Raw genomic sequence first — 24,777 nt, 5'->3', positions numbered from 1 at the left:
CATAGCTGACATCAAGAGAGAGGGGTGCTAGTTTTTAGGACTGCCACAGTGGAGAGTGGGCAGGAGACAGGAAGGCAAGGGAAAGCTGCAGAGAGAGTCTGTTCCTTGGGCTGCTTCTGAGGCCTTCTGGTTTCCTTCAGTTCTAAGTATGCAGCCTGCCAAAGCGCTGTATTTTGAAGTATTGTGTGGTGGTTGGTTTTTTTTTTTTGGTACTGGGGATTGAATTCGGGACCTTGCGCTGGCAAGGCAGGTGGCAGAACCACTGAGCTAAATCCCCGGCCCTGTAGAATTGTGTTTTGAGCCCCACCACCTCCTTCCTGCACGCCTCTCCTTTTGATTCGGTGACTGTGTAAAAGATGATACATTCTTCACTGCATCCATTCATTCATTCTTCTGTTTCCACATTGGTTTCATAGTTACGTGCATAGGACTGTGCTGTCCACCAGGGGGCGCTCTCATTTTATTTATCAAACCGACTATTGCTTCATCATTCAACCTGTGCCCCTATGTAACTGAAAGCTTTCGTTACCAACACAAGAAAGTAAATGCTTAGCGATGGAGAAACTGAGGCATAGGGAAATCAAGGCTGGATTAAAGTCGGAAGGCACGTATCAGAGGCCGGTCAATCCTCCCATCTGCCTAGAGAGGGGTGCAGTGAGGGCTAAGAAAAGACGAAGAGACACAATTTCAAAGTACACGGCGGGGCTGGGAGGTCAATGCCAGAGTGGCCAAAGACAAAGACACTCCGAGCTAGCCACTATTTATTGGGTGCACACAGTAATCGGAGGGAGCATCGGCTGACTCAGAGGGCGGAGGTGATCCTATGTTGATGAGGACAGGGAGACGGGCAAAGCATTCTTACAATAGTAGGTGCAAGGAGCTAGCAAGGTAACAAGGAATTTGTCCTTCCCCCAGGTGAAACCTTTCTCTTTTTAGTTCCCTTTTTATTACTGCTCGGTTCCCAAAGAACCAGGATGTCTTCAGCTGATGTAATCTTGGCCTTGAGCGTCACAGCGTCATGGGACCATTGAGGCCTCAGCTGTGACCGGAGGCACTCGGAATTGTTTTCACATACCACGGCTGGCTTGCAGGCCAGGGACGTTGGGCCTCAGACAGCCCTAATCATAATTTAATTATGAAATGACTTTTCCCCCAAATTATATAGACTGGCTCAGGACAGGCACGGAAATGGCAAAAGGAAGGTTGCAAGCGTGTTTCCTCCACCAACCTCCAGGAGCCCTTCTGGAGGGGGAACAATCACCCGGTGTGGTGGTGCCACACCCTCATAATCCCAGCTGCTTGGGAGGCTGAGGCAGAGGATCACAAGTTCAAAGCCAGCATGGGCAGTTTAACAAGGCCTTGTCTCAAAATAAGGACTGGGAATGTAGAACCTAGGTTCAATCACCAGCACCGAAGGGCAGGAGGGGGTATTAGATTAACCTGGTCTGTTCTTGCAGCTGCCAGCCCTGAGGTCCACCTGCCTGAGCCTCCCAGGCTAGTGCCGTGGCATCCAGGAGCCAGGAGTGTGGACCAGTGGCCAGGAGGCCAAGCCTGCCTGGCAACTTTCCACTTTTCCATCTCAGCAACTTCTCTGAATTTAAGCAGAGGCTCCCCGTTCCCACCCCTTGGCAATGGAACGCCACCAATCCCAGCCTGCCTGTTGCTGCCCTGCAGAATGGAATTCAGAAGTTTGCAATACAAGTCTCAGCCTTTGTAGGATAACTGGGCAGCCCAGCCCAAAATAGCTGGGAAGGCAGGATGCGAGGGCCGCAGTGGGAAAAAAAATCACGTTGCCTGCCACTAATGACAGGCTGTGCTTCTCGGGAACCCAGTGTCTTACAGACTGCAACTGAGGTCACGTGGCTTTTTCCAGCCATAAGAAAACAGACACACAAGCAGTGACAACGTGCCTGGGGAGGGGGAGGAATTGCCAAACACGAGAGGGCACACAGTGTATTGCCTCCTGCACCCAGGGTTGCAGGGAATGTTCATCTGTGGGCCTCATCCCATGAACTGCCCTGGTTGGAGCAAATAGAGCCACTAGGGAATATCCTGGAACTGGGGTAGGGGGTGGCGCAGACTCCTCTGGGAGTGTGAGTTCCTAGGAAGGACCAGAGTGGGCTTGGCTTGCAGCCCGTTTGGGAAGCCCAGAGAGAGACTGTGGAGGGGGGCTCTGCGATTCTGGTTGGCTTTGACTCCTGAGCTGTCAAGGGCTCACGACATCTGCCCCAGGCCCTGCTGCTGGTTGTAGTTTCGGTTTGTTACCCTGTTGTTTGCTGAGACTCTTGCCCCAGCTCTCATGGGAAAGTTGTTGGGTAAACCAAGAACATTCTAGTTATGGTTGTTTGGGGTGCTTATGTCAGGGATGGAAGAAAATTAAGTCTGCAGGAGCTTGCCAAATTTTCCATCCTTCCTACTTACAATTTTAAAGCAGAAATAAAGTTGATGACAAAGGGCATTAGGAAGCTGGCAAGCTCTTTGGCTTGGTGACACATTTTATTTCTTTTATTGAACACAGGCTTGGATTCTTTGGGAGCCGGCCTTGTGAATATTTGCCCATGTGCCTGTTGGCTTGGGTCGGACTGTGATGACACCACCTGACATAGTCAACCTCAATTCTGTTGCTTGGAATTTCCCACGCCTCTGAGTCTTCTGCCTCACAAAACCGTCTTGGGAGGCCTGGGGCTCCCTTGGGTTCATTTACTATCACGCTACCCCCTCCCATTTCTGCCTTAAGGAAAGTGAGTAATCCCTTTTCTAATCTCTTGGGAGATGTGGGGGCTCAGCCTAAGAGGAGAGAAGGAAGAAAATTATAGTTACACTAATGATAGTTATCATGAGCATTCTAGTTCTTGGTGTCTGCTCCACCAACTTTTTTATTAATCATGAAAAAAGCTACTAGTTCCCAATCCTTTGTCCCAAATTCCCCCAATACAAAAAGATCTGAAAATGTGGTTTTCCCCAAAATTTGGCATGAACAAATTTGATAGAACCATGTGACTTGAACATTGTGAGACTATGAATAGCCTTCATTTATCCCACCACAAAATAGTCAAGGGGCTGGGGCCAGTGCAGCCTGCAGCCCACTAGGGTAAAATGCTCTCTACGATATTTGTGTCTTATTCTGAGCACATCTGGCTAGCTGCTTTCAGATAGGAGACTCTGAACCTATCTCTGGACACCAGACAAGGAAAGTAAGACCCGAAGTTTCAGCAGCATCTCCAGGATGGGTCAGGGTAAGACACGGCAGCACTAGGACATACAGCCTCCTGTTAGAAGGAGACATCTCCTTGGCATTTATAGAGCTTTGTGCTGTGTGGGTCCCTGAGCGAGCATCTTGGGATTATGGTAAAAGACAGTTGTCTCTCAACACCAAGGCCATTTTGGGTGGGGAAAGAGAGAGAAATGTTCACCTTGTACACCTTTTCTTCGTTCGAGCTGGGTGTGAATTCTGGAGTTGGTCTGAGTCTTCACTAAGTAGAGACTCTGGGCAGGACCAGAAGGGAGTTTCTACCCACGAGAGTCCCAGATTCTCCAGCGCCTGGCAGCAGTCTTGTAGGGCTGCGTAAGCTGGTGCCTGTCCTGGCTCTTCTGCCCTGCTAGCTGTTCCTTCTTGTGTCCCTGCCACACAGGCTGTTTGAGGACAGAGTAGCTAGGGGAGGTCAGTCCATGTGCTGGGCGGGAAACTTCCTCATGTTACAGGAATGAAGAAGGGCTTATCTCTGGGTTTTCCTGTGTCGATAAGCAGCTGAGGATGTAAGTTTTGCCAGTCCTCAGACACTATGCCAAAGGACATGCACATTCTCCAGTTTTGCTAGGGCTTGTGGAGGCCACATCTGGAATAGAGACAAGGTTATTTAATCTCCCCAAACATCTGTAAGTGTCCCTTGGGCACCAGAGGGATCAATGGCATTTCTTCTTCTCACAGGGGGGTGGGACTTAAAATTGGGGTCTCTGGAGGGGTCGCTAAGCATTCATGGGCTGCTTCTTCCTCCCAGAGCCCCCCCTTCTCCTTCTAAATCTGTCCGCCCTCAGCTCTGCCCGAATGCTATTCTGTTCCCGGCCTCAGGGTGAGACAGTGTCCTGGTGGACATCACACCTGCAGACTCTTCCCCCTCCCCTGTTGGTTCTCTTAGCCTCTCCAGAGGCCGGTGTGGCCGAGGAGGGGACATTCCAAGACAAGGGATAAGCAGCACAGGCTTGTTTTATCCCAAACATCCCAAATCAGCATCCCTGTTTTTCTATCTCCTGTCCGGATGGAGAGAGAGAGAGAGAACGAGCGGTCTTCAGTAGAATGATAGCAACACAAAAAGTACTGGTGTGGCATACAGCCAAGGAGGAGATGGGAGGGAACAGGGGAGCGCAGGTTGGAAAGAAGCGAAGAAGAAGGAACATTGCTATGGTCAGCTTGGTTCCTTTGGCCAGATCCTTCCTCCCCTAGTGGTGTGATAAGAATCCAGAACAAATCAGTCTGGGCATGCAAAATAGAGGGACACACAAACCAGAGGGCACATGAAATAGGACAGTTCTGGAGAACCCTGGGCAACACTTGGCATAGAAGGCAGCTCAGGGATTTGTTCTCACATTTGTGTAAGGTGAGAAAATGTTCATTCTCATCTCAAGGAAGTGAGCAGCCTGATGGGGACAGAGTAAGTCCCCTCAACGTCCCATGCTCATGGGGGTCTGGGGAGATCTGAACCTCCCGGGCAGGGGCTGCCCTTACCTTTGCATCCAGACTCTGAGGGACTGTCACCTTCCAAAAATGCAGGAACATGTGCACACTGTGTGGCGTTCTGTGATTGAGTTCACGGATTCCCCCAAACCTGGCCTGGTCCCTGGACCCCCAGGGGGAGCCCCTACGGGACAGAGTGTCTCGGGTCTGCCATAGTTTGGACCTGGGGTCGTTCTCAGGCAATACCTGAGTTCCTCGAAGCCCATCCCCCTGCCAGCAAGTACCTTGGAGTCTCAGCCTTCCTGGTTCCCCCCATCCCATGTGGGTCCCCTTGTCCTGGGCTCCCAACCACCTCCACATTTGGATGTCACCCTCACCCGCAGCCTGGGCTGGCCAGGAAGAGAGAGGCCCAGCCAGCCAGCCAGCTGGGCGCACACACAGTTAATCCTGGGAGGCTGCTGTTTGGGTAAAATGCGCTGGGAGCGTTCTAGGCTCCTCAGCAGCTCACATCTGGCCGGGGTTTGCTCTTTACGTGTTTGTCTGCTTTCTTCCTCTCTTCCTTTACTTTTGAGAGACCACGCTTCCGCTCTGGCCCGAGAGACCTTGGAGGCGCCGCGGGGAGATAAAGGTGCCGCGACCGGACTGCTGGGGCCCCGCCCTTCTGGAGCCTTCTTCCCGGGGCTTTTTCCCTGCTCCCTGCTCTGTCTCCTTGACAAGTCTGTCGGGGCCCGCACAGCCCTCCGACCTGGGGGGAGGAGGCTCAGCTGCTGGGAGATGGTGTAACAGACTCGAGAAAGCCTGGGGAGCCAGCGCAGGACGCGGCGGGGTGCAGCCGGCTGGGCTCTGAAGGAGGTAGGTGGGCTAGCGGGCAGGACCCAAGAGGGACGCAGTGCTGCTGGCTCCGCGCTCCGCGGCCTCAGCCTGGATGGCAGGGCGGAGCCTTTGCCGGGGTGGACAATGAGTGGGATGGGATGGGTTGTTTGTTTGTGGTCGTGGCAAGGGGACAGAGGGCAGAAGTTTTGGAGAGAGGCTTGTGTGTGCTGTGGCTAAGACCCCGCAGAGCCTGGGTTTTGCCCAGCGTCATGAGCAGCGCCTGCCTCTGACTGTGGACGGGTGGACTTTTCGCAGACGGATGCTGTCAGGACTGTCTACCTTCTTCCCGCTGTTTTGTGGGGTGTTTATCTTGCTTCTCTTCTCTGGTGCTGTTTTGAGGGTGTGAGAAGTTAAGGAATGGCGCCGAGGGCCATGTCTGCATGAGGGAGGGACCCCCTCCCCAGTGTCACCTGGACCACTGAGGGGCACCGGGTTTGCCTTGTGCTGTCAGGGTCAGCTCGGGCCTCCACACAGTATGGGATATGTGGACCGTGGACCCCTCATCCAACAGCCTTGATGTTCTTAGCAGGCATCCACCTTGGGTAGGAAAAACAGTGTCCCTTCCCTGGGGACCCTTCTGGGAAGAGAAGCCAGGATGAGAGGGACCCTGGCCTGCAGCTGCAGTCACTGTGCTGCCCTGGACAGGGCCACCAGCTGCCACCCAGTTCTCCAGGTTACCTCTCCAGGTAAAGGGTGGTCCCCACCTGTCCGATCCTGGGGCCTGCCTGGCTCCCACACTTGAGAGTGCTGCTCTTCCGTGGATCTTCCATGTGCGTTAGGTCCTGACCTGTCTTGGCTTGGAAAGGTTGGCAGAAGGTGCCTTGCTGGGATTCCTTTCTGCTCTGTCACCTCTCCTAGTTTCTAGGAATGGAGGCCACAGAGCACGCTTTTCCAAACTTTGGAAATGAGGAATGTCTTGAGAAACAACTTCCAGGATCCCCCGGGGAATGTGTGATGTCCTTAGAGATTGCCCAGGCTCTGCTTCTTATAGTCCAGAAAGTATGCGCTCCCAGCAGGCTGCGCAGCCCACGTGGAAGTCACAAACCGATGCCGTTGACCATGGTGCACGCTGCAGGGGAGGGGCTCCTCCAATAGTGTCACTGCTATGGCAGGAGGGAAAGCAGGGGGTGGGTACGGAGGGTGGAGGATGACTGGGGGGTGCCCACGCCCCCCTTCAGGCCTCCAGAGCCAAGAGATGACCCGGCCACAACAGTCTGAAGAATAATGGCAGCCATGGATTTGTTGATTGTCAATACCTCTGATAAGGGGACTCCCACCCTGGAAAGGCTCAATGGGGCTCATGGCTTCAAGGGTCACAGAGCAAGCGCACAGAAGGAGCCCTGTGTCTTCAGCCCCCGAGGCTACACTTGGAAGACTCCACCCAGCTGGGGACACTGAGCATAGCACTCCAAGCGGAGGCTGGGACCCAGGCCTCTTCAGCATCCCCTACTCAGCTGCATCAGAGAAAGCAACAGGGCAGGAAGGACCTCAGGGCTGCTTCCCAGGGACACTGGCCTTCTCCTCTCCTGTTGCCATCTGGAGTTCCTGTGATGCCAAGGAAGTGTTCCCGGGGAACAGTAGTCAGAAATGGGGAGACAGAAATGGGGCCCGAAGCCTCGGGTGGCTCCTGTCCACCCTCAGGACACCACAGCCTGGCCAGCCAGGGCACCTCCTGCTGTTCCCACGAAGGCATGGGCAGCTCCCTCCTCATTCCTAGGGCGTCACCTCCCTCTTCAGGGCAACCAGCACAGCATTAATTTTTTCAGAACATGCTCCTCTGTGTTGTTCTCCTTGGTGCCTCCCTGCAGCTGTAATTGGGGTGACTCATAAACCAAATATTCTGGCATTGAACTTCACCCGTCAAAACAAAGATGAAAGAATTTCGTAGAAACTGTAGTGCCTCAGGGTGTCCTCAGTGAACACCAGCTTCCCATTTGCCCCTTGTTCCCTGAGGTCAGGCCCTTTTGTGGGTCCTGCTTCCTGGGGCTGGAGGTGGCCAAGGCTCCAGGGTTCAGGAAGGGGGGGGGGGACTTGGAGAGGCCGGAAGGGCAGGAAGGAGATGTGTAGTTGTGTCCTTGCCTGCTCATTGCCCAAGGCCGACTCTTCCTGGCAATTCACCCTCCCGGGAGAGAGAAAGGGCCGTTCACGGGGATGCAGCTTCAGCAGCTCTGAGAGCCCTGAAGACTCCCAAGTTGGGGCAGCACCCCAGGGCTCTTCGTCTTGGTGGCTTAACTTCCTCATGGGTGAGCATGGTTATCATTCCCTGCTTTATCCACCGAAATCTGCTTTCTGCTAATGTCAAGAGGACAAGGCAGCGTCTGGACAGGACCCTGCCACCTCCAGGACACTCCCTCTGTGCGCACAGTGGTGAGAGGTCTGCCCACCTCGGAGCGCAGTCTGCGTTCTCGGGGCCCTGCCCAGAATCCAGCTTGGTCCCTGACCTGGCATCGCCTGTCCTGAGTCCAACCACAACATGCAGATGCGCAGAATCCAAGCTCTCTTCCTGCTCCCCAAACCCCATAGTGAGGGGCTGAGTGCTGCAGACCCCATCCCTGGGGGAGGACAGGGGCTGAGAGCACGGCTGAGGCCTCAGGTTCCCAGTCAAGGTGCAGTTGCTGACACTGGTGCCTAGTGACAGGCACAGCCTAGCTGCATCTGCACCCCCTTAGCCTGCTCCATCTTGCCCATGCCTGATTTCCAGAGCTGAGTGTGGGCAGGGACACTAGAGATGGCCCTAACTCCACTGTGGGGGTCCCTTGTCTTGCCTCTGGGGCCCCTGCAGGCCTATGGGCCCTTCCTGGGGCACCCCACCCTACACAGGATGGCTGTTGGGAAGTCTTCACGGGACACCAGCTCCCCATTTGCACCCGTGGACTGAATGGACCCCAGCGTCTGACCATCTTCCTGGCTCCTGTAGAAACGAGATGGAGAAGAGCAGGGTGGCAAGGAAGCAGGAGCCCAGGCGAGGGCAGGAAAGAAGCAGCCAGGTGCAGTGGGGCTCGGGGAAGCCAGGCTCTCAGTGCCCAGGGCTGGGTCAGCTGTGCTCCTGAACGCCACTGGAACCACACATGCTAGAAGGCCCCATCCCCCAGCGGGACATCTGGTTTCCAGCCGCCCCTGTCCTGGGGACCGAGAAGGAAGAGGACCTTGCCTGGGGAAGCTGCCAGACCTGGGTGGGTTTAGGCAGGTGCAGGCCAGAAGTCAGGCTGGGCCTGCGGCTCTGTCACGCAAGTTTCTGGGGCCTCAGGGGTGGGGCCCAGAGGTTCTGGGTTCTGGTGAGAGATGGGAGGACCTGAATGGGTTTGGGGTGGCCATGGGGCTCCTGGATCTTCTGGCATTCAGCCCTGCTCTCCAAGGATCCATGAAGATCTATCTACATGAGCAGAACCCAGGTCCTGGAAGCTCTCTGGGACTTGCCTGATGGAAGGTTCTGGACTGAGGTGACTCAGGATAGGGGCTGCTGACCCAGGTTAGCTGCTGGTGGGCTGGTGAGGCCAGAGCGTTTGCCAGCCCCATGCCGCTCCCCTTTCTGTTCCATCCTCTGCTCCTGCGTGCTCCTTCCCAGTGGTCTCTCTGGTGGTGCCCACCCATGACTGACCTCAGATGGCTCCCTAAGGAATGAGCAGACACAGCATGCAGGCTCCCATCCTCCCAGCCCTGGATCCTCACCCATTTCCTTCCTGCCAATGGGACACGGGCTCAGATCCCTTTGCAACCCACCGCTCAGGTTGGAGGCCTTGGGGGGCAGGAATGAGCTTTAAAGATGCACCTTCCTTCTCCAGAGCATGCCAATGTGCTGCTGTCTCTTCACCCTGCAAAAGCAAGACCCTAAAAATACACATGCAAGGGGCACGGTGCCCAAGCTCCTCATGTTTGAAGGTGTGGGGGTGGGGGTTGGCTGCTCTCGGGGAATCTGTGCTTGATTCCCTGAGAAAGGAACTGAATTGCAGTGGTGGGCGTTCCAATGCCAGCAGGTTGGCACCATGGAGATCTTAGTGCATGGCCACAGCAAAGACAGTTAGTGTTCCCCAGCATGCACACTGTGCCGGGCACGCAGTAGGTGGTCGGTAATCCTCTGATGAGTGAAGGGTTTGACTGGTGGATTTTCCATCCAAGCAAAAGGTGGCTGCTGCGGTTTCAGCTGTAACTAGCAAGCTAATCCGATGGGTGCCCTGAACCCAAGCTCTGCATGCACATAGAAGCGGTCACCACAAAGGGCAGGACTGTGTTTTCTTCTCCCATGTGTCTTGAGAATCCAGCCCACTGTCCGCTCCATGAACACCGCTTGAATGAATGAGTGGAAGAGGCTTCTGCACCAGATCAGTTTGTATCCCACGAGGTTCTTTGTGAACCATAAATGTGTCCCAGTGTCACCAACACCCCTGCCCCCATCATCTGCTTCTCTATGTGTACAGTCAAGTTCCCTGGAACAAACAAAATGCTCCCTTAGTCCCCAGGGTGAAGCTTATTTGTCATTTTTCTAAGTGGAAAATAATGTGTACTTTACTGCGAAAAAAATATGGGATTGTTATAGGAGGAAAAAAAACCCCAGAGGGGCCAAAATAAGATGCTAAACAGCCATGTTTTCGTCACCCACAGATAAAAGTTGTTAGCAGCCAGGGGCCTGTCCTCCAGATGCTGAGGCTGCCGGTGTGTCTGAGCGCGTGTGTTATCTGTGTGTGTGTTTTCAGCCCGCATTTCATACATTTGTATGAACATCATCCCATGTCAATATAGTCACCCATTTATAGAGGTCGCTGATTGGTGCTTACTGCAGCCTGAATCTACCCCCAGCCCCTTTTCTTCCTTCCTTCCTATTTTTTTTTTTTTGTAGTAGTAGGTTTTAAACCCAAGTCCTTCACTCTGAGTTACATCCCTAGTCCTTTTATTTTTTACTTTGAAACAGGGTCTTGTTAAGTCTCTAAATTGCCCAGATTGGGCTTGAATTTGTGATCCTCCTGCCTCAGCCTCCCAGAGCACTGGGGACACAGGCTCTGGGTATGTGCCACCACGCCAGGCTTCTTTCTTTCTGTAAATGCATTTATACCAAGTGGGTGTTTCCTGGTCTGCCACAGTCCCCACCCTCTCCTACTGCTGAGTTTGCCTCTAATCAACTGCCTTGTTTTTTTGTTTGTTTTCCATTCTATAGATGCACTGTAATTTATCTAATCAGACTGTCTGCTGGGCAGTTAGGTGGTTTGTAACCTTGGCGAACAGAGCTGTGGGATCAACTGTCGTTGGGAGACAGGGCACTTGCCAAGCCCAGGGTAGAGGAGCTTTTGGGAAAGGACAGCACCAGGCTGCACCAGGATTCGGCCTTCTGGCGACAGTGGTGTGCCCGAGCTCCCTGCGTTATGGGGAGATTTGAGCACTCCAGGCTTCCGTGTGTCCCCTTTGGGTGATGGCTTTGGTACTTGGGGCTGACTGAAAGATGAGGGTGGAGTTCAGGCCGCATTGAAGAGTAGACACCAGATGCCGGAGAGGCATGGAAATGAGAGAAGCTGCCTTTGGGAAGTAGTGCAGAAGACATGAGAAACAGGGAAGAGCTGGGAAAGGCTTGGAGTTGGAGGTCAAGGAGCAGAAAGTTTACAATGGGTGAGATATGGCAGGGGCAGAAAGGTAGGGGTCTGGGGGGCTCCCAGACTTCCGGTGTGGGGCTCCAGCTCCTGAGAATGACTGATTTTTACCGATCTGCTGCCCTCGGAGGAGAAGCGAGCATGAGTTAAGTGAGGGCGCAGGGTGTCATGGCAGGGCAGAGGGGAGGTGCCCTGCAGACAGCTCAGATGGGACATTCAGTCATAGTGGAAGTGTCCTACCAGCCTGATGACAGCCGCTGGCCACGGAAGCACAGACGGTGGCTCCTGTGGCGGAGACAGAATGCTTTATTTTGCTTAGTCTTAACTAATTGAAGCAGCTCCATGTGGCTGGAGTGCTGGAGAGCTCAGGTCTGGGCTCAGCGCCACCTGGGTGGGGACGAGAGCAGGGTGCTGTCGGTGGAAGGCGTGGTGTGGGTCGAGACAGGCAGAAGGAAGGTTCAGAGCAGGAGGAGCTGGGAGCTGAGGACGAAGCCCTGGAAAGGAAAGCGGCTGGCTTTAGAGGTCAAGGAGGATAAAGCCCGGGCCTGGCCTGGATGAAGGGGTGACCACACTGGCAGGTGTTTTAAAGCACTCACGACACAGGAACTCAGAAGAGAGCTTGGTATTGGCTGGGTCATCGGTGACCTTGATGAGAGCAGGCAGGGTGGAGCAGCAGGTGGAGGGCCAGTGGGTGCCGAGCCAGTTGTCTTCCTGTCCAGGAGCCAGTCGGTTTGGGCCAGCGCTCCATCTTCTGCTGGACTTCCTCAGGAGGCACCTATAAAATATTTGGGGATGTCCAGGCCCGGGTGAGGCAACCAGACAAAGGCGCTTTTGCTGCCTATACATGGGCAGGGTGCAGGTGGGGCCCTGGGCCACAGAGTTCCCAGGTTCTCTCCTCCCTGGGTCTCAGGAGCAGCCAGGCCCTGAGGGTGGCGCAGTTGCTGGTGCTGGGGAAGTGGGCAGTGGGCCAGGCCACCTGCAGAGCGGGGCCCTGGCATGGGCTGCTGGGCCCTCTTCTCTCACATGGTTCCCCAAGCAGGGCCAGCCTGCTGCCTGAGGCTTCCCAGCTGAGAGGTGATGTGAGGGCAGCTGCTCCACTCAAGGAAATCTTTGTTCCCCCTGGGCCGCCATGGCAGCTCAGAGGCTGGGCTGGCCAGGTGCCCCGGGGCCCGATGCCTGGAAGCCCATGTGGCCGCCTGTCTGCAGGGCCTGGGCAGAAGCTTAGCTGAGCTCTGCTCTCTGCTCCAGGTAAGTCTCCTTGGCCAAGGTATAGTTGCCAGGGAGAGGAGGGAGATGGTTTAAGACAGCAGAATTCTTGGTCCCTCCTCTCTTCACCATTTTGCTCCCAAGGAGACCTGACTCCTATGCAGGGGGAGAGAGGCCTTTGCTCATGAACTAGCAAGTTGCTCTGAAAGAAGCTGCCTTTTTCATGCCCAGACTCACTCAGGCTTTGGAGGTAATGTAACCACATCAACCTTAAAAAAAATAAACCCTCCTGTTATGGCTGTGTCTAGATGTCCCCTCAAAGCCTTATGTGGTCATAGGTGGGGCTTTTCAGAGGTGGCTGGATCTGGAGTGTGACACTGGGACTGATTCATGATGCAATGCTAGGCTCAAGGGCACTAGGATTAAGGGTGTGAGCGCTGCCCACCCTAAGCAGTCTGGATAAGATGTGAGGGGCTGTGGGGGTCCCTTGTTGCGTTTGCTATCCTTTGCCTGCCTTCCCTGCCACCCTGCCTCGGAGCCCGCTGATTATGGACTGAAACCTCTATAAACTGTGAGCTAAATAGAACTTTCCCCCTTGAACTTTGGGTGTTGGGTATTTTGTCCCAGCAATGAGAGAGAAGTAACTAAGACACCGCCTTTTCCAACACAGGGAGCAGCTTCGGGGAGAGAGGAAGGGTGATTCTGAGCGAGGTCCCCCCCTCCCCAAGAGGCTCAGCCGTCAGCAGCTGCCCAGCTTTCCTTCAGTAAGGGGCTTCATCTTTCCTGCTGGGGGCTGAGGGAGAAGCCCTACACCAGCTGGGGCTGGCCAGTCATAGAGGGGAACGAGATACTGAATGGCCCTCTGGAAGAGGTGAAGAAGTGTTGTTTGTCAACTAGAAGTCCCTTGTTGCCTCCCTCCTGCTCATTGAAAGTTTGGGAGTTGGGGAAATGAGCAATTCATGTGACCAATGGCTTCCGGGGAAGAAAAGGGCTGAGAGCAGATGTCCCGTGTCAGGAAGTGCCGATGGTTGCTGGGGTCAGAGGAACACTTCAACGTCGTGCTTTTTCTTTCTCGGCATCCACACCCTGCTGCAGCAACAGGAGAGGTCTACGCTGCTCAGAGAACCCCAGTGGGCATCAGAGAGTGAGCAGACCCAGGCTTCCACAGTGGGGGAGAGGATTTCGGGAGGCAAAGGCAGCCAGCGGGCGTGAGGAGGGCTGGATATGGGGGAGAGTCAGGGATGCTGGGTTGAAAGTAGGACAGGCCTGATGCCGAGCTAAATGGCATTCATGACCTGCAGGCCGTGAAGTGTGGGATACAGGCCTGCTCTCTGCCAAGTTTCCTCGCGAGGTGCATGGAAAACTTTGGGGTGGTGTCCAGGCCCTAGAAAAAGCCAGATGAAGAGAAGATATTTGCCTTGGATGGGTGAGGTCTGGGAGATGGCCAGAGCCCCTGGAAAGCATCCGGTGCAGGCCAATGGTCGGAAGCAGAGGCAACAGTCAGGAGCTATTGAGGAAGGCTGAGGACAGATTAGATGTGCCAGATGCAGGACAGGAAGGCAGCTGAATGACTCCCAGATTTCTGGCCTTCTGTGGGTTCATAGCTCCTAGTCCTTCCCCCACTTACTTCATTTTAATCTAGAACAGAGCTGTCCAAGAGAAGGTGCTGCCATGATGAAAATGTTCCATTCTGTACTCTCCGGTATGGCAGCCATGGGCTGCATGTCACTGTCCAGGGCTGACACATGCTGGGCAAGTGCCGTAGCGCCGGGCTGCACCCCGTCCACTCCCCACCGGAACCCATCTCTAGCCATTCAGCCTTGAGCTATGACTGGGCACATGTCTGGCTCCTCTCTGGACTGTAATGTTCTTGAGGTCAGGGACTATAGTTAATTTACGGCTGAATCACTTCCTCTGCATCTCTTGCACAATGCTGTGCACATCAGGAGTGTTCAGTAGACCATGCCTCGGTTAACTTGCCAGCTCAGGGGGCAGCTCAGACTTGCCTTCTAAGGCTCCTTTCAATTCAAGGAGATTATAGGCTTCTCGTCTCTCAGAACAACCGCTTACCCCATGAGAATGAAAGGAAGAAAATAGTGTTTACAGAATGCCTTTGTCAAATGACACCGGGCTGGGTGGGGCAGCAAGGCAAAACCCAAGCAGGCGGTCCCTGTGCTGTAGGAGTCAGGGTCAACGCGCCGGCACGACCGTGTGCATGTGGGCCAACAGACAGGACCAGTTTTAAATACATGTCAGGAACCTTGGACTTATGGGTGAATATTGTCTCCATGAAGGAGTCACCGCACGTCCGTAGGAGATGAGGATATAAGCTGTCTGCCTGGAAGTGTCCTCAGACCTCCTGCCATCCTCCAGGTCCTGTGAGTTGCTGAGCTCCTCCCCTGGAAAGGGGGCTTCTTGTTGGGGGAGGTCAAGGTGGAGATAGACGAGATGGCTTGAGGAGGGGGCTGGAAGGAGGAATAAGAAGACAGCGTGGAATTGGGCCGTGTTCCCAGAGCAAGGGAAAGGCAAGCCCTGGGTCATGCTGGAATTGTCTTCGGTTGCTCTGATTGCAACACATCCTGGAGATAGCACTATGTGGGTCCGGATGACGAGGGTGGCCCACCTTTGGCCAGGATGGCTTGGGCCCCTCCCTGGACTTGGCTTCGATGTGGGGAGCACATTCCTCCAGATAGCTTTACTGGGCGAAGCCTCAGCCTTTATAGGGAGACTTTGTTTTGCTGGAAATCACTAACAGCGGCTTGGAGCCAAGTTTGGCTAGCTGTTAGGCAATATTGTTCTTGCCCAAAGGTGACTAAAATGATCATAATGTCATCATGCTGACTTTGCGGTGGGATTTGGTAAATGGTGCTTCAGATCTTGCTGAAGAAGGAAAGACTTCAGTCTGGGTTTGCTTTGGCTCCGAGCAGGAAGATGGCCCTCAGTCCACCAGCTCCAAGCTTCTGTCTGCCAGCAGAACTGTCCCCTACCCCACCCCTACCACTATGTTCTCGTTGCTCACCTGGCTGCATCCTGGGCCCTGTCTCTTCTTACCAAGGTATAGAAAATTCCATTTCCAGGCCTGAAAGAGACGCACCAACAGGCCAAAGGATGCTTCCATGGGTAACACAGCACTGGTTCTTGGCTGGGGACAATTTTGCCCCTCCGCCCCCTGGGGACAGACATGGGGCAATGTCTGAAGTTTTGGTTGTCATTATTTGAGGGAGGATCTAATGGCATCTAGTGAGCAGAGCCTGGGATTCTGCCTACATCCTACAATGATCAGGAGGTCTCCTGGGTGTCTCGCCCAAATGTCTCCCATGACCGAGACATCCCAGGCTAGGACAATCCAAGGGAGCTTTTGCTTCCTTTTGTTGTCATTTCCCAACTTTCCTGAAATGCGTATATATTAGTTTAGATTAAAACGAAAAGGGTTAAAGAAAGGGAAACTTTCTTTCACTCATGTAAGTTTAACATTTAAAAGAAAAAAAAGACCAATTATTAAGGTGCTGAGGAAAAACAGGAAACACAGAAATAGAGAAATAAACAGATTTAGAGAACCCAGCTTGACAAATATTTGTTGAGCACCAGGAAGCCCAGGATGCTGCAGGACGCTTGGCTGACCAGGCTGGACAGGGGGCGTCTCAGGCTGGGAGGAGCGCGCCCACCTGCTGGGTAGGTCGCCCAGGCCAAGCAAAGCTCTTCAGTCCCAGACAACGTGTGAGACACAATCAGGAAGGGGTGGGCTTTCCCAGCTGGGGTCTGGGGCGGCTGCAGGAGACGGGGATGCACTGGAACGGGGTCCTGACAGGCCAGGCCGACTTGTGTCTCCTGGGGTCAGCTCTCTGAGTTCAAGCACAGCCCCATCACCTAAAACAGGATGGTCCTGGGCCAGGGATTTAGCTCAGTGGTTCTGACGCCTGCCTCGCAAGTGCAAGGTCCCGAGTTCGATCCCCGGTACCAAAAAAATACCCCCCCCCAAAAAAAAAACCCAGGATGGTCCAAGGCTAATCCACTTCTCCAACTCTCTGCTTTCCCATTTAGAGATTTGATATTGTACCCAATGGTATTTTCTCCTTAAGGATTTGCCACAGGTCCACCCGAGGTCTCCGATGGGGTTGAAATGAGGGATGAGCAGGCATCCTCACACCCAACCCCAGCCCGCAGGGTGGTCAGGGATCCGTGCAGTGCCCGCTGCGGAGTCAGTCCTGTTAGCCTGGTCGTCAGTAGGGAAAGGAGACCAGAGGGCGCTCCTGCCCAGAGGGAGAGTGCAGGCTGGCAGACAGGTGCCAGGCCGTGGGTGTGGGGTGTGTCTAGAGCACCAGAGCCCAAAGCCCTGTCCTGCTTCACCGACTCACAAGCTGTACTTTCACGAGGGTTCCTGGTGTGCACCGCACAGTGGGAGGAGCAGGGGCTGGACCACAGGAGCAGGGATGTGCAGAGTGGGTGCAGCCCAGGAGCCCGGAGAGACAACGGTGGATGGATGGGATAGATGGGCAGGTGGATAAATATGTTTATTTATAAATTAACACACACAGAGTTTCTTTGGCAAGTGGTAAGGCAGCATCAGAGACTTTTCGTGGGGGCTGGTCACCGGAACTCCCTGGCTAGGAAGTCCCTGGCCCTGACGCTTGGGAAGATGGCTGGCTGGTCACTGGAGGTGGGAGCCATGCAGTGGATGGCGGGGGACACAGACCGGGCATGGAGGCGGAAGGAAGTGTGTGTGCAGCGGGGCCAGCCTTCTTCTCCTGGCCTGCAGACTGCAGCTCCACAGGAGAGCTGGGCCCCGGCCGCAGCTCCTCCTGCCGTGTTCTCCAGGGTGGGCACGGGGTCCCAGTGGAGAGAGAGCCTGGAAGATTCCCTGCAGCCAGGGGAGTGAGCTCACTCACGTGTGGAGAGAAAGCCACAAGCACAAAGCCCGAGCCATGGAATGGTAGAGAGGATACCACAGCTTCCCAGGATGAATCAAAGGCAGCATTCATCCGGATCCGAGATTACTGACAAAGAGAAATCCATCTCAGGATTTTAAATTTTCTCCAGTACCCCAGAGGACTGAAGCACAGGGTGGTTCTTATTTCTCTGGGGCTCAGTTTACTCACTGGGTAGCAGAGAGGGATGGATGAGGCGTACTCATGAATACTCTGAGGAGTCAGACTGTACGTTTTGGTGAATGAGAGAGACTCAGACCGGACGGCAGTCCTCTCCAGCCTGCTGGAACGGCAAGCACGGTGATTCGTGACTGCAGGCCCGTGCACTTCCTGGCTGCCCAGGGGCCTGGGTTATACCACTCACAGAGAAAGCAAGGGGCTGCTTTGAAGATTTCAAGGCCAAGTGCTGCCTGCAATGGGCTCACCGGAACCCCTCCCCCAAAACAGTCACCTCTTTCTAGGACTGTCTGGATCCTGGAGGAGGAGGCTTCTGTCTCAGGCTTGTGCCAAAAGCACCACCAGGAGGAGAGGTGGGCTTGCCGTGGATGAACCATGCTCTTCCCTAAATTGGCTGCTGGAGGGCGCTCACTCACACCCCCTGGTGGCAGGAAGCACAGTGCAGCCACCTTGGTACTCCCAGCCCCACTAGGGCTGATTTTGCCAGTGTGGCTTCCTCTTGGATGGAGATGGTGGTGGAATTTTGCTCACTGGCCTGAGAGGGGTGGTAGGCAGTCACACTTGGGGGTCACCCTAGGGGGCTGATGGACTATTGGAGAGGCTGGGTGGGCAGACACCACTGTGCTCTGTGGGAGCTCAAAGCCAGCCCAATGGCCACACCTCTGGTGGTGGAGTGTGTGTGTACAGGTGAGTGTATGTACAAGTCTGTGAGTGTGTATGTGTTTGCACATTGCCTAATGTCATGGGGCTGGACGACACCTCAGGTTCCTTGGCTGCGTCTCTCCGGAGCCCCTTCCTAACCAGTTGCTTTCCCCTGTCTCTTTTCCATCAGGGCACCGTGGGAAGATGGGCTCCCGGGGACAGAGGCTCATGCTGGGAGGCTGCTTACTGCTGACCTTTGCCTGGGGCCCAGTGCTGAGCCATGTGCCACGAGGACAGCAGGAACGGCAGGAGCAGGAGGGGACCCAGGAGCCACCACCCCCGATGGACCACGCTGAGAGGTGAGGGGCTGTGACAGGTCAAGCCTGGAACTTGGGGGACCCCATGGCACTGGCTCACTGGGAGACACAAAGGGGTGGAAGCCAAGGTTGAGGGATGGTCCCGAGGAGGCTGGCCCTGGAGGACAGACAAGCCGGTCCTCCTTTGGGTCCCTGGATGCCTTGCCTGAGGGCAGGAATCCAGCCTCCTTCCACTGCTAGGTGACAGGGATGAGTGGCCAAAGGCAGGTCACCATGGCCTCAGCATCAGTGAGGCTCACACAGCCAAAGGTCACCTTTCCTGAGAGGTTATGCAGCACTTCGGAATAGCGCTTGCTCCAGCAATGTACAGCCTCTGGGCTACTGGGGATACACGAATGCTTAGGGTTGTTCATCAAACTGTTGCCATCAAACTGTGAGGTTCTAGAGGCCTGGGAAACAGTGTCATGCTGACTTTGGGTTTCTTGCTCATCCTGAGCATTGGGCCAACTTGTGCCAGGCTTCAGGCTGTCGGCAACGGGCAGGGTTTGGGGACAGGAACACCATTCCTTTCTTCCTCCTCCTTTTTCCATTCAACAAACACTGAGTGCCTGCTGTCAGGCAGGCTGTCCGCTAGGCACTGGGGAAGCATGTGAGTTACAGTCCCCAGACTCTGGATATTCTAAGGCTTTGGGGTCGTACAGCAAGGCAGGCTGGATAGTAGGGGAGTTCGCACAATGCTGGGGGCTGCAGGGGCAGAAGAGGGAGGAGAAGAGCCAGAAAGAGCAAGCAAAAGCGTGAACTGGGTCTTAAAGGACACCCCGCAGGCTCCCCGCTGCAGAGTTAGCCAGCCCAGCTGCCAGCATGGGTGTGCAGAGGTGCCGCTACTGGCTTAGGCCAGGATGGTGGTTTGGGGTGGTGGGAGCTGCGGCCTGAGATAGCAAGTGGAGAGGTGAGCCTCAGGCAGCAGTCTAGTGGGGAAGAGTCTCCCCTGGACTTCCTCCTACAGGCAACAGGGAGTCACAGGAAGGTTTGCATTTGATGGTGCTCTAGGAGGGAGGGTGGAGTGAAGCGTTAGAAAGCATGCACGGCTACCATGGCGGTGAATTCCAGGGGATGGTGATGTCAGAGGCATCAGTCGGGGTGCCTCAGGGCGGGCGTGAATGTGGCTGTGCGGCCCAGGGACGCCTACGATGAGGCCAAAGGCCTGTGCTGGACGGGTGCTGGAATCGTGTTCGGAGGAAGTTCCTGGGTGGAGGGATGTACACAGGGTTTCAGTTTGGGGCATGTGGCGTCTGCGGAACCTGTTGAATCTCTGGCGAAGTTTTGACCAGAGGTTGGTGGCTTAGGAGACATGGGGCCAGGGCATGCACGTTTGAGGCTTCGGCTTATGGCTGAGCTGAGCATGTGCAGATCCATTTCCCAGGTTGTCTGGGGATCAAGAATGGGAGCAGAGTTAGACACTGGCTAATTGAGAAGGGCTTTGCTGCCCCGGAGATGTTACACACAGAACACCTGGGCAAGCACAGCAAACGAGATCATGGTGCAATGCCCCGTAGTGCCACAAGGTGGCACCATGGAGCGATCGCCCTCCAGCAGCTCTCCAGTCTTCCAGTAGCGGTCAGGCAGGAAACAGCGTCGCCAGCTGCTGCTTCTCCGAGGCATCCTAAAGATCAAGTTGAACACTCTCATTTACAAACGAGACAGCTTAGGAGACAACTTTCCAGAATTATAGATAACTGATAGGGCATTGTGTTACATCATTGCAAGACCCCAGCCCGAGAGCGACTTCTCCTGTGCAGGTTTTGCTGCTCATGTTATTACTGCTCACACTACTACTGCTGCTGTTCACAAGGGCAGGGGCTCTTTCTGGAGTTTGGTTTGGGTCCCAGAATGTGTCGTGTGCCCACACTAATTAGAGCCTTGAGCATGCAGGTGAGGGAGAGGGAGGCAGGTTGGGTGACCGAGACACAGTCCTCAGAGGAGAGGTGCATTCCTGCCCTGCGAGTTCATGGCTTGTACTGTGATGCTTTATTCCCTCAGGGATGAAGAAAAACATGAGAAATACAGCCCCAACCTGGGTGAGGAGCACCCTGCTTCCGGGTGCCTTCGCTGCTGTGACCCGGGGACCCCCACGTACCAGGCGATCCCAGTGCCCCAAATCAACATCACGATCTTGAAAGGTCAGTGCAGAGAGGAACATGGCGCATCTGGGAGCTGCTGGCTGCAGGTTGGGAGGAGATGGCAGAGTGCTCAGTGTGGGGCTGGGCTCCCTGGGGACAGGAGCAGAGCAGGGCTGTCCCCTGAGGGGAGAGGAAGAAATTTCTATTTTGAGGCTCTGGCTGTTTTCCAAGAGGAGCCCGCAGTGCTGAGAGCAAGAGAGGAACCCGAGCCTGTGGGGCTCTCTGCCCGCAGGGCCGGGTGGACAGCAGGGCTCTGAGGTCTCTGTTTTGAGGTTTGGGGCCCCCCGGCACAGTCCTGCGGGAAGCTTGGTACCTGATCCCAGCTAAGCCCAGACATCTGCAGTCCATTTGCTCGGAGTGAGCCTGGGAGCCTCTTGCTTGTGGACAAACCCATATGTTCCTTTATCTTTGCCAGGGTTTTCCAGAAGGAAAAAAACAAAAACAAAAACCCAACAACAAAACAAATGTACTGCTTCTGGATGAAAACAGATCAACCCTTGCAACTGAGTCTGCTAGCTTGACTGCTTTGGGAATCAAATTTCCCTGGTGCCAGGATGGGAGCCTCACCAGGTTGTGGCAGAGGTGAAGCCAGCCAGGTCAGGGCTGTGGTGTCGAATCAGGACGATGGCACCTGGGGGCAGAGATAGGAAGGCCAGGCACAGGTGACCATGGCGCTGCTCCCTTGACCCCTTTGTCTTCCTCTCCCTTTTAGGTGAGAAGGGTGACCGAGGAGATCGTGGCCTTCAAGGGAAATTCGGCAAGACAGGTTCTGTGGGTGCCAGGGGTCACATCGGACCCAAAGGGCAGAAGGGGTCCATGGGGTCCCCCGGGGACCGGTGCAAGAACCATTATGCGGCCTTCTCAGTGGGCCGGAAGAAGCCCCTTCATAGCAATGACTACTACCAGACGGTGGTCTTCGACACGGAGTTTGTGAACCTCTATGGCCACTTCAACATGTTCACAGGCAGGTTTTACTGCTACGTGCCTGGCATCTACTTCTTTAGCCTCAATGTGCACACGTGGAACCAGAAGGAGACCTACCTGCACATCATGAGGAACACGGAGGAGGTGGTGATCCTGTATGCCCAGGTGAGTGACCGCAGCATCATGCAGAGCCAGAGCTTGATGCTGGAGCTGCAGGAGCAGGACGAGGTGTGGGTGCGCCTGTTCAAGGGTGAGCGTGAGAACGCCATCTTCAGCGACGAGTTTGACACCTATGTCACCTTCAGCGGCTACCTGGTCAAGCACACTGCCGAGCCCTAGTGATGCCCCTGGTGCATGCCAGAGACTGCTGATCCACTCCTCTTGCCACACTGGTACCCTGCAGACCCTGGGGTCCAGTGCCAGGCTGACCCCATCAGCTCTTCCTCTAGTCCTGGCTTCTTTGCCCTCTGCTTCCCCAGCTTTGGCATCGACAAGACACCCTTGATGGGTCAGAAGTCAAAACGGCCCATGGGCCCAGCACTGGCCACTGCTGTCAGTAGAGAGCAGCTGGCCGCTGAGCAGCAGGACAGCAGGACCTCCAGCCCCGCCGCGTGTGTACAGCCTTAAGTGACCGGGTGTTGCATGGTCTCACAGTGTCAGGCCTCTCTCCTGCTCCTGGAAGTAATTAAGCAAATGCTAAAGGTTCCAAAGGAGTGAAGTCAACCTTGGAGGCTGAAGAAAAGTGTTGTTATTTTTGCTTTCCCAGCCAGCTGGCTCTGTGAGAGAAAGTGTTTTCACTGCGGGTCGCCTGAGATACCACAGGAGAGATTTAAAGGGGAAACACGGGTGCTGAGGGAGGAGCTGGCTTCCCAGGGGTCCAGGAGACCACATGTGGCTTAATTATATCAGGTCACAAATGAACCTTCTTGGGGGACAGCTGAACTGATGTCCCTGTCTTGCTGATGTCACTGTGGCCTTGAAAGAGGACTCAGCAGGTCTTTCTGAGCCACAACAGTGAGGGCACTGGGGCTTGGGGCAGTGAGTATCAGCTCCCCAGAGGGAAAGACACACCCGCTGCCCTTGGCTCTGGGCTGGCCGAAGTGGCCTGCTTGTTTCAGCTTATGGACAGTAGCTGGGGACCTCAGGGACCCCCTCCCCCCCAGGCCTGCAGATGTCCCCATGGGGAGCAAAGCTCCTGGTACTTCCAAGCACCTCTGCTCCCCCAGGCCACCTTGGAGCCCTGGTGGGATCTTCATGTCAGCAGCTCAGGCATCAGCTTCCTGATCCTCTTCCCAGGCAGATCAGCCACAAAAGCACCAGTGCCTTTGATTCTGTTTCTATCAGTCCACCTCATACCACCACAGTGCTGTTTCCTCCAAGCTTAGGATCCCCACCTCAGCTTCTGCTGTGTTGGTTGCAGCCAAGTGACAGTACCATCCCGACCCCACAACCTTCACCCAACCCTGCTGCCAACAGCCTAAGGCAACACAGAGGGGCTTTCTCTGGGCCCCAGGGCAGGGGAGAGTGGAAGGTGCTGGAAAGCCCCTCTCTGCTTGTTTCCAGGGCTCTTATTGGGTCAGTCCTGGGGCCAGGGCAAAAGAGGAAATAGGTATCCAGGCGCTGGGATTCAACTCTCTCTCTGAAGGGTAGAATGTATGGAGAGGCGGGTGGCTTAAGGCTCTTCCAGGACTGCTAGAGTCTGCTGCTGCCACACAGGTGCTCTGGCTGCCACTGGCTTTGGCTCCATCTTCAGCAGCAAGCAGCAGACAGCAGGGTCACGTCCTGTGCTCTCTGGGAACCTGCCGGGCCTTCCTTGTCTCACTCTACACTGGTGCTCAGGGTCCCAGGTTGCTCTGCCCACCCGCTCTGGTCCTTGGCCCCTAACCCAACAGCGTGGTCCTTCCTTCCTGCTGCCTGGAGATCCTTGGTTTTGACTTATGCTTCCTCCCTCTGGGGCCTGGCTGCTGGGCTGCGGGGTTCAAAGTACCCACCTTTGAAGGCCCTCTGCTGGTCAGACTGTACAAGCCGTGTTTCTGCCAGACTGTCACCCATGCCCCACATTGCTCTTTCCGGGAAGCATTAAACTTGGAATCATGATTTGAGCATCCCAGCCTCTTCTGTCTGCTTATTGAGCTGAGTCCTCCTCCTGTCCTCCCCACCCTGACACCCACCTGGGGATGGGGACTCATGCACCGTGGCGGGAGGCAGAGGCTGGCTCTCCCGAGTTGGGATACAGCATCCTGGGAAGAGTACAAGCCTTGGAGGCAGTGCCCTGGCTGAGCCCACAACCTGGACAGTTGCATACCCTGCAGCTGCTGTAACAAAGGACCACAGCCTGGCTGCTGAAAACAACAGAAATGTGTCCTCTCCCAGTTCTGGAAGCCAGAAGTTCAAAAGCAAGGGACAGGCAGGGCCTCACATCCTCCTACAGTTCTAGGGGCGAGTTCTTCCTGCCTCTTCCAGCTTCCTGAGACCCCCGGGAATTCCCTGGCTCAGAAAGCATCAATCCAGTCTGTGCCTGCTCTTTCTTCACAGGTGTGCCTCAAGTCTCCCTCCCTTTTCCTGATAGAACACTTACCATTGGATTTAGGATACACCCTAAATCCAGGATGCTCTTCTTTTGAGATCTTTTTTTTTTTTTTGGTGCCGGGGATTGAACTCAGGTCCTCGAGCTTGCGAGGCAGGAGGCAGAACCACTGAGCTAAATCCCCGGCCCCTTCTCTTGAGATCTTGAACTTAATTATACCTGCAAACACTCTATTCCAAGTAAGGTCACAATCACAGCTACCTGAGTATAAGACTTGTCTTTTTGGAGGATGTAATGCACCTGACTGTAACAGCCTTTAGGCTTGAATACACTCACCAACAGCCCCTTTACATCTGAGCGGTGAAGGACAGATGTTTCTCCTTCTTTTTATTGCGGGCCAACTGGGTTAGCAGCCAGGCCCTCCTCCAACTTCCAGCAGCCAGCACGGAAGTGGGAGCCAGCAGGCTGGCAAATAGCTGGCTTCCTGCCTTTGCCTGGCCCTGGGTAGGTCCACGTGGTCATGCTCAGCCTTGGGCTGTGGCCAGACACTGCAAACCTGCTGTCTGTGAGACAAAGAATAGGTTCCCACCTCCACAGAGCTGAGGCCACTGGGCATAGATGGGTTTGCCCTGCAGCTGGGAGTGGGTCAGAGAGCATTTCCCACAGGTGCCTAGAAGGGATGAGTCAGGACCACCAGATGCCACTGACTGCCTTTCTCCTGACAGTCACTTGGCCCATGTACATGGTCCCACTGCTGC

General features: G+C 54.9%; 1 protein-coding gene across 4 annotated transcripts; it reads left to right on the top strand.

Moving 5' to 3' along the window:
- The first annotated feature begins 5,150 nt into the window (after positions 1-5,150).
- On the top strand, positions 5,151-23,597 carry C1qtnf1 (C1q and TNF related 1). Of its 4 annotated transcripts, none has more exons than XM_004860845.4 (4): positions 5,151-5,524; positions 18,262-18,430; positions 20,429-20,568; positions 21,281-23,597. In XM_004860845.4, exons 2-4 carry the CDS (start codon positions 18,276-18,278, stop codon positions 21,829-21,831), a joined length of 846 nt encoding a protein of 281 aa, XP_004860902.1. In that variant the 5' UTR covers positions 5,151-5,524; positions 18,262-18,275; the 3' UTR covers positions 21,832-23,597. The 4 variants fall into 4 exon arrangements, with proteins under 4 accessions (XP_004860902.1, XP_087064502.1, XP_021096816.1 ...); XM_087208376.1 differs by lacking the exon at positions 5,151-5,524 and adding an exon at positions 13,248-13,471; XM_021241157.2 differs by lacking the exon at positions 5,151-5,524 and adding an exon at positions 14,466-14,700.
- Positions 23,598-24,777: the final 1,180 nt, after the last annotated feature.

The sequence above is a fragment of the Heterocephalus glaber genome, unplaced genomic scaffold (assembly GCF_053883595.1).
Source record: "Heterocephalus glaber isolate CG9 unplaced genomic scaffold, H.glaber_assembly_v1.0 deba00000937, whole genome shotgun sequence".
NCBI classification, from domain to species: domain Eukaryota; kingdom Metazoa; phylum Chordata; class Mammalia; order Rodentia; family Bathyergidae; genus Heterocephalus; species Heterocephalus glaber.
The sequence above is the reverse complement of the archived record's forward strand: the minus strand, read 5'-3'. Positions and strand labels throughout refer to the sequence as shown.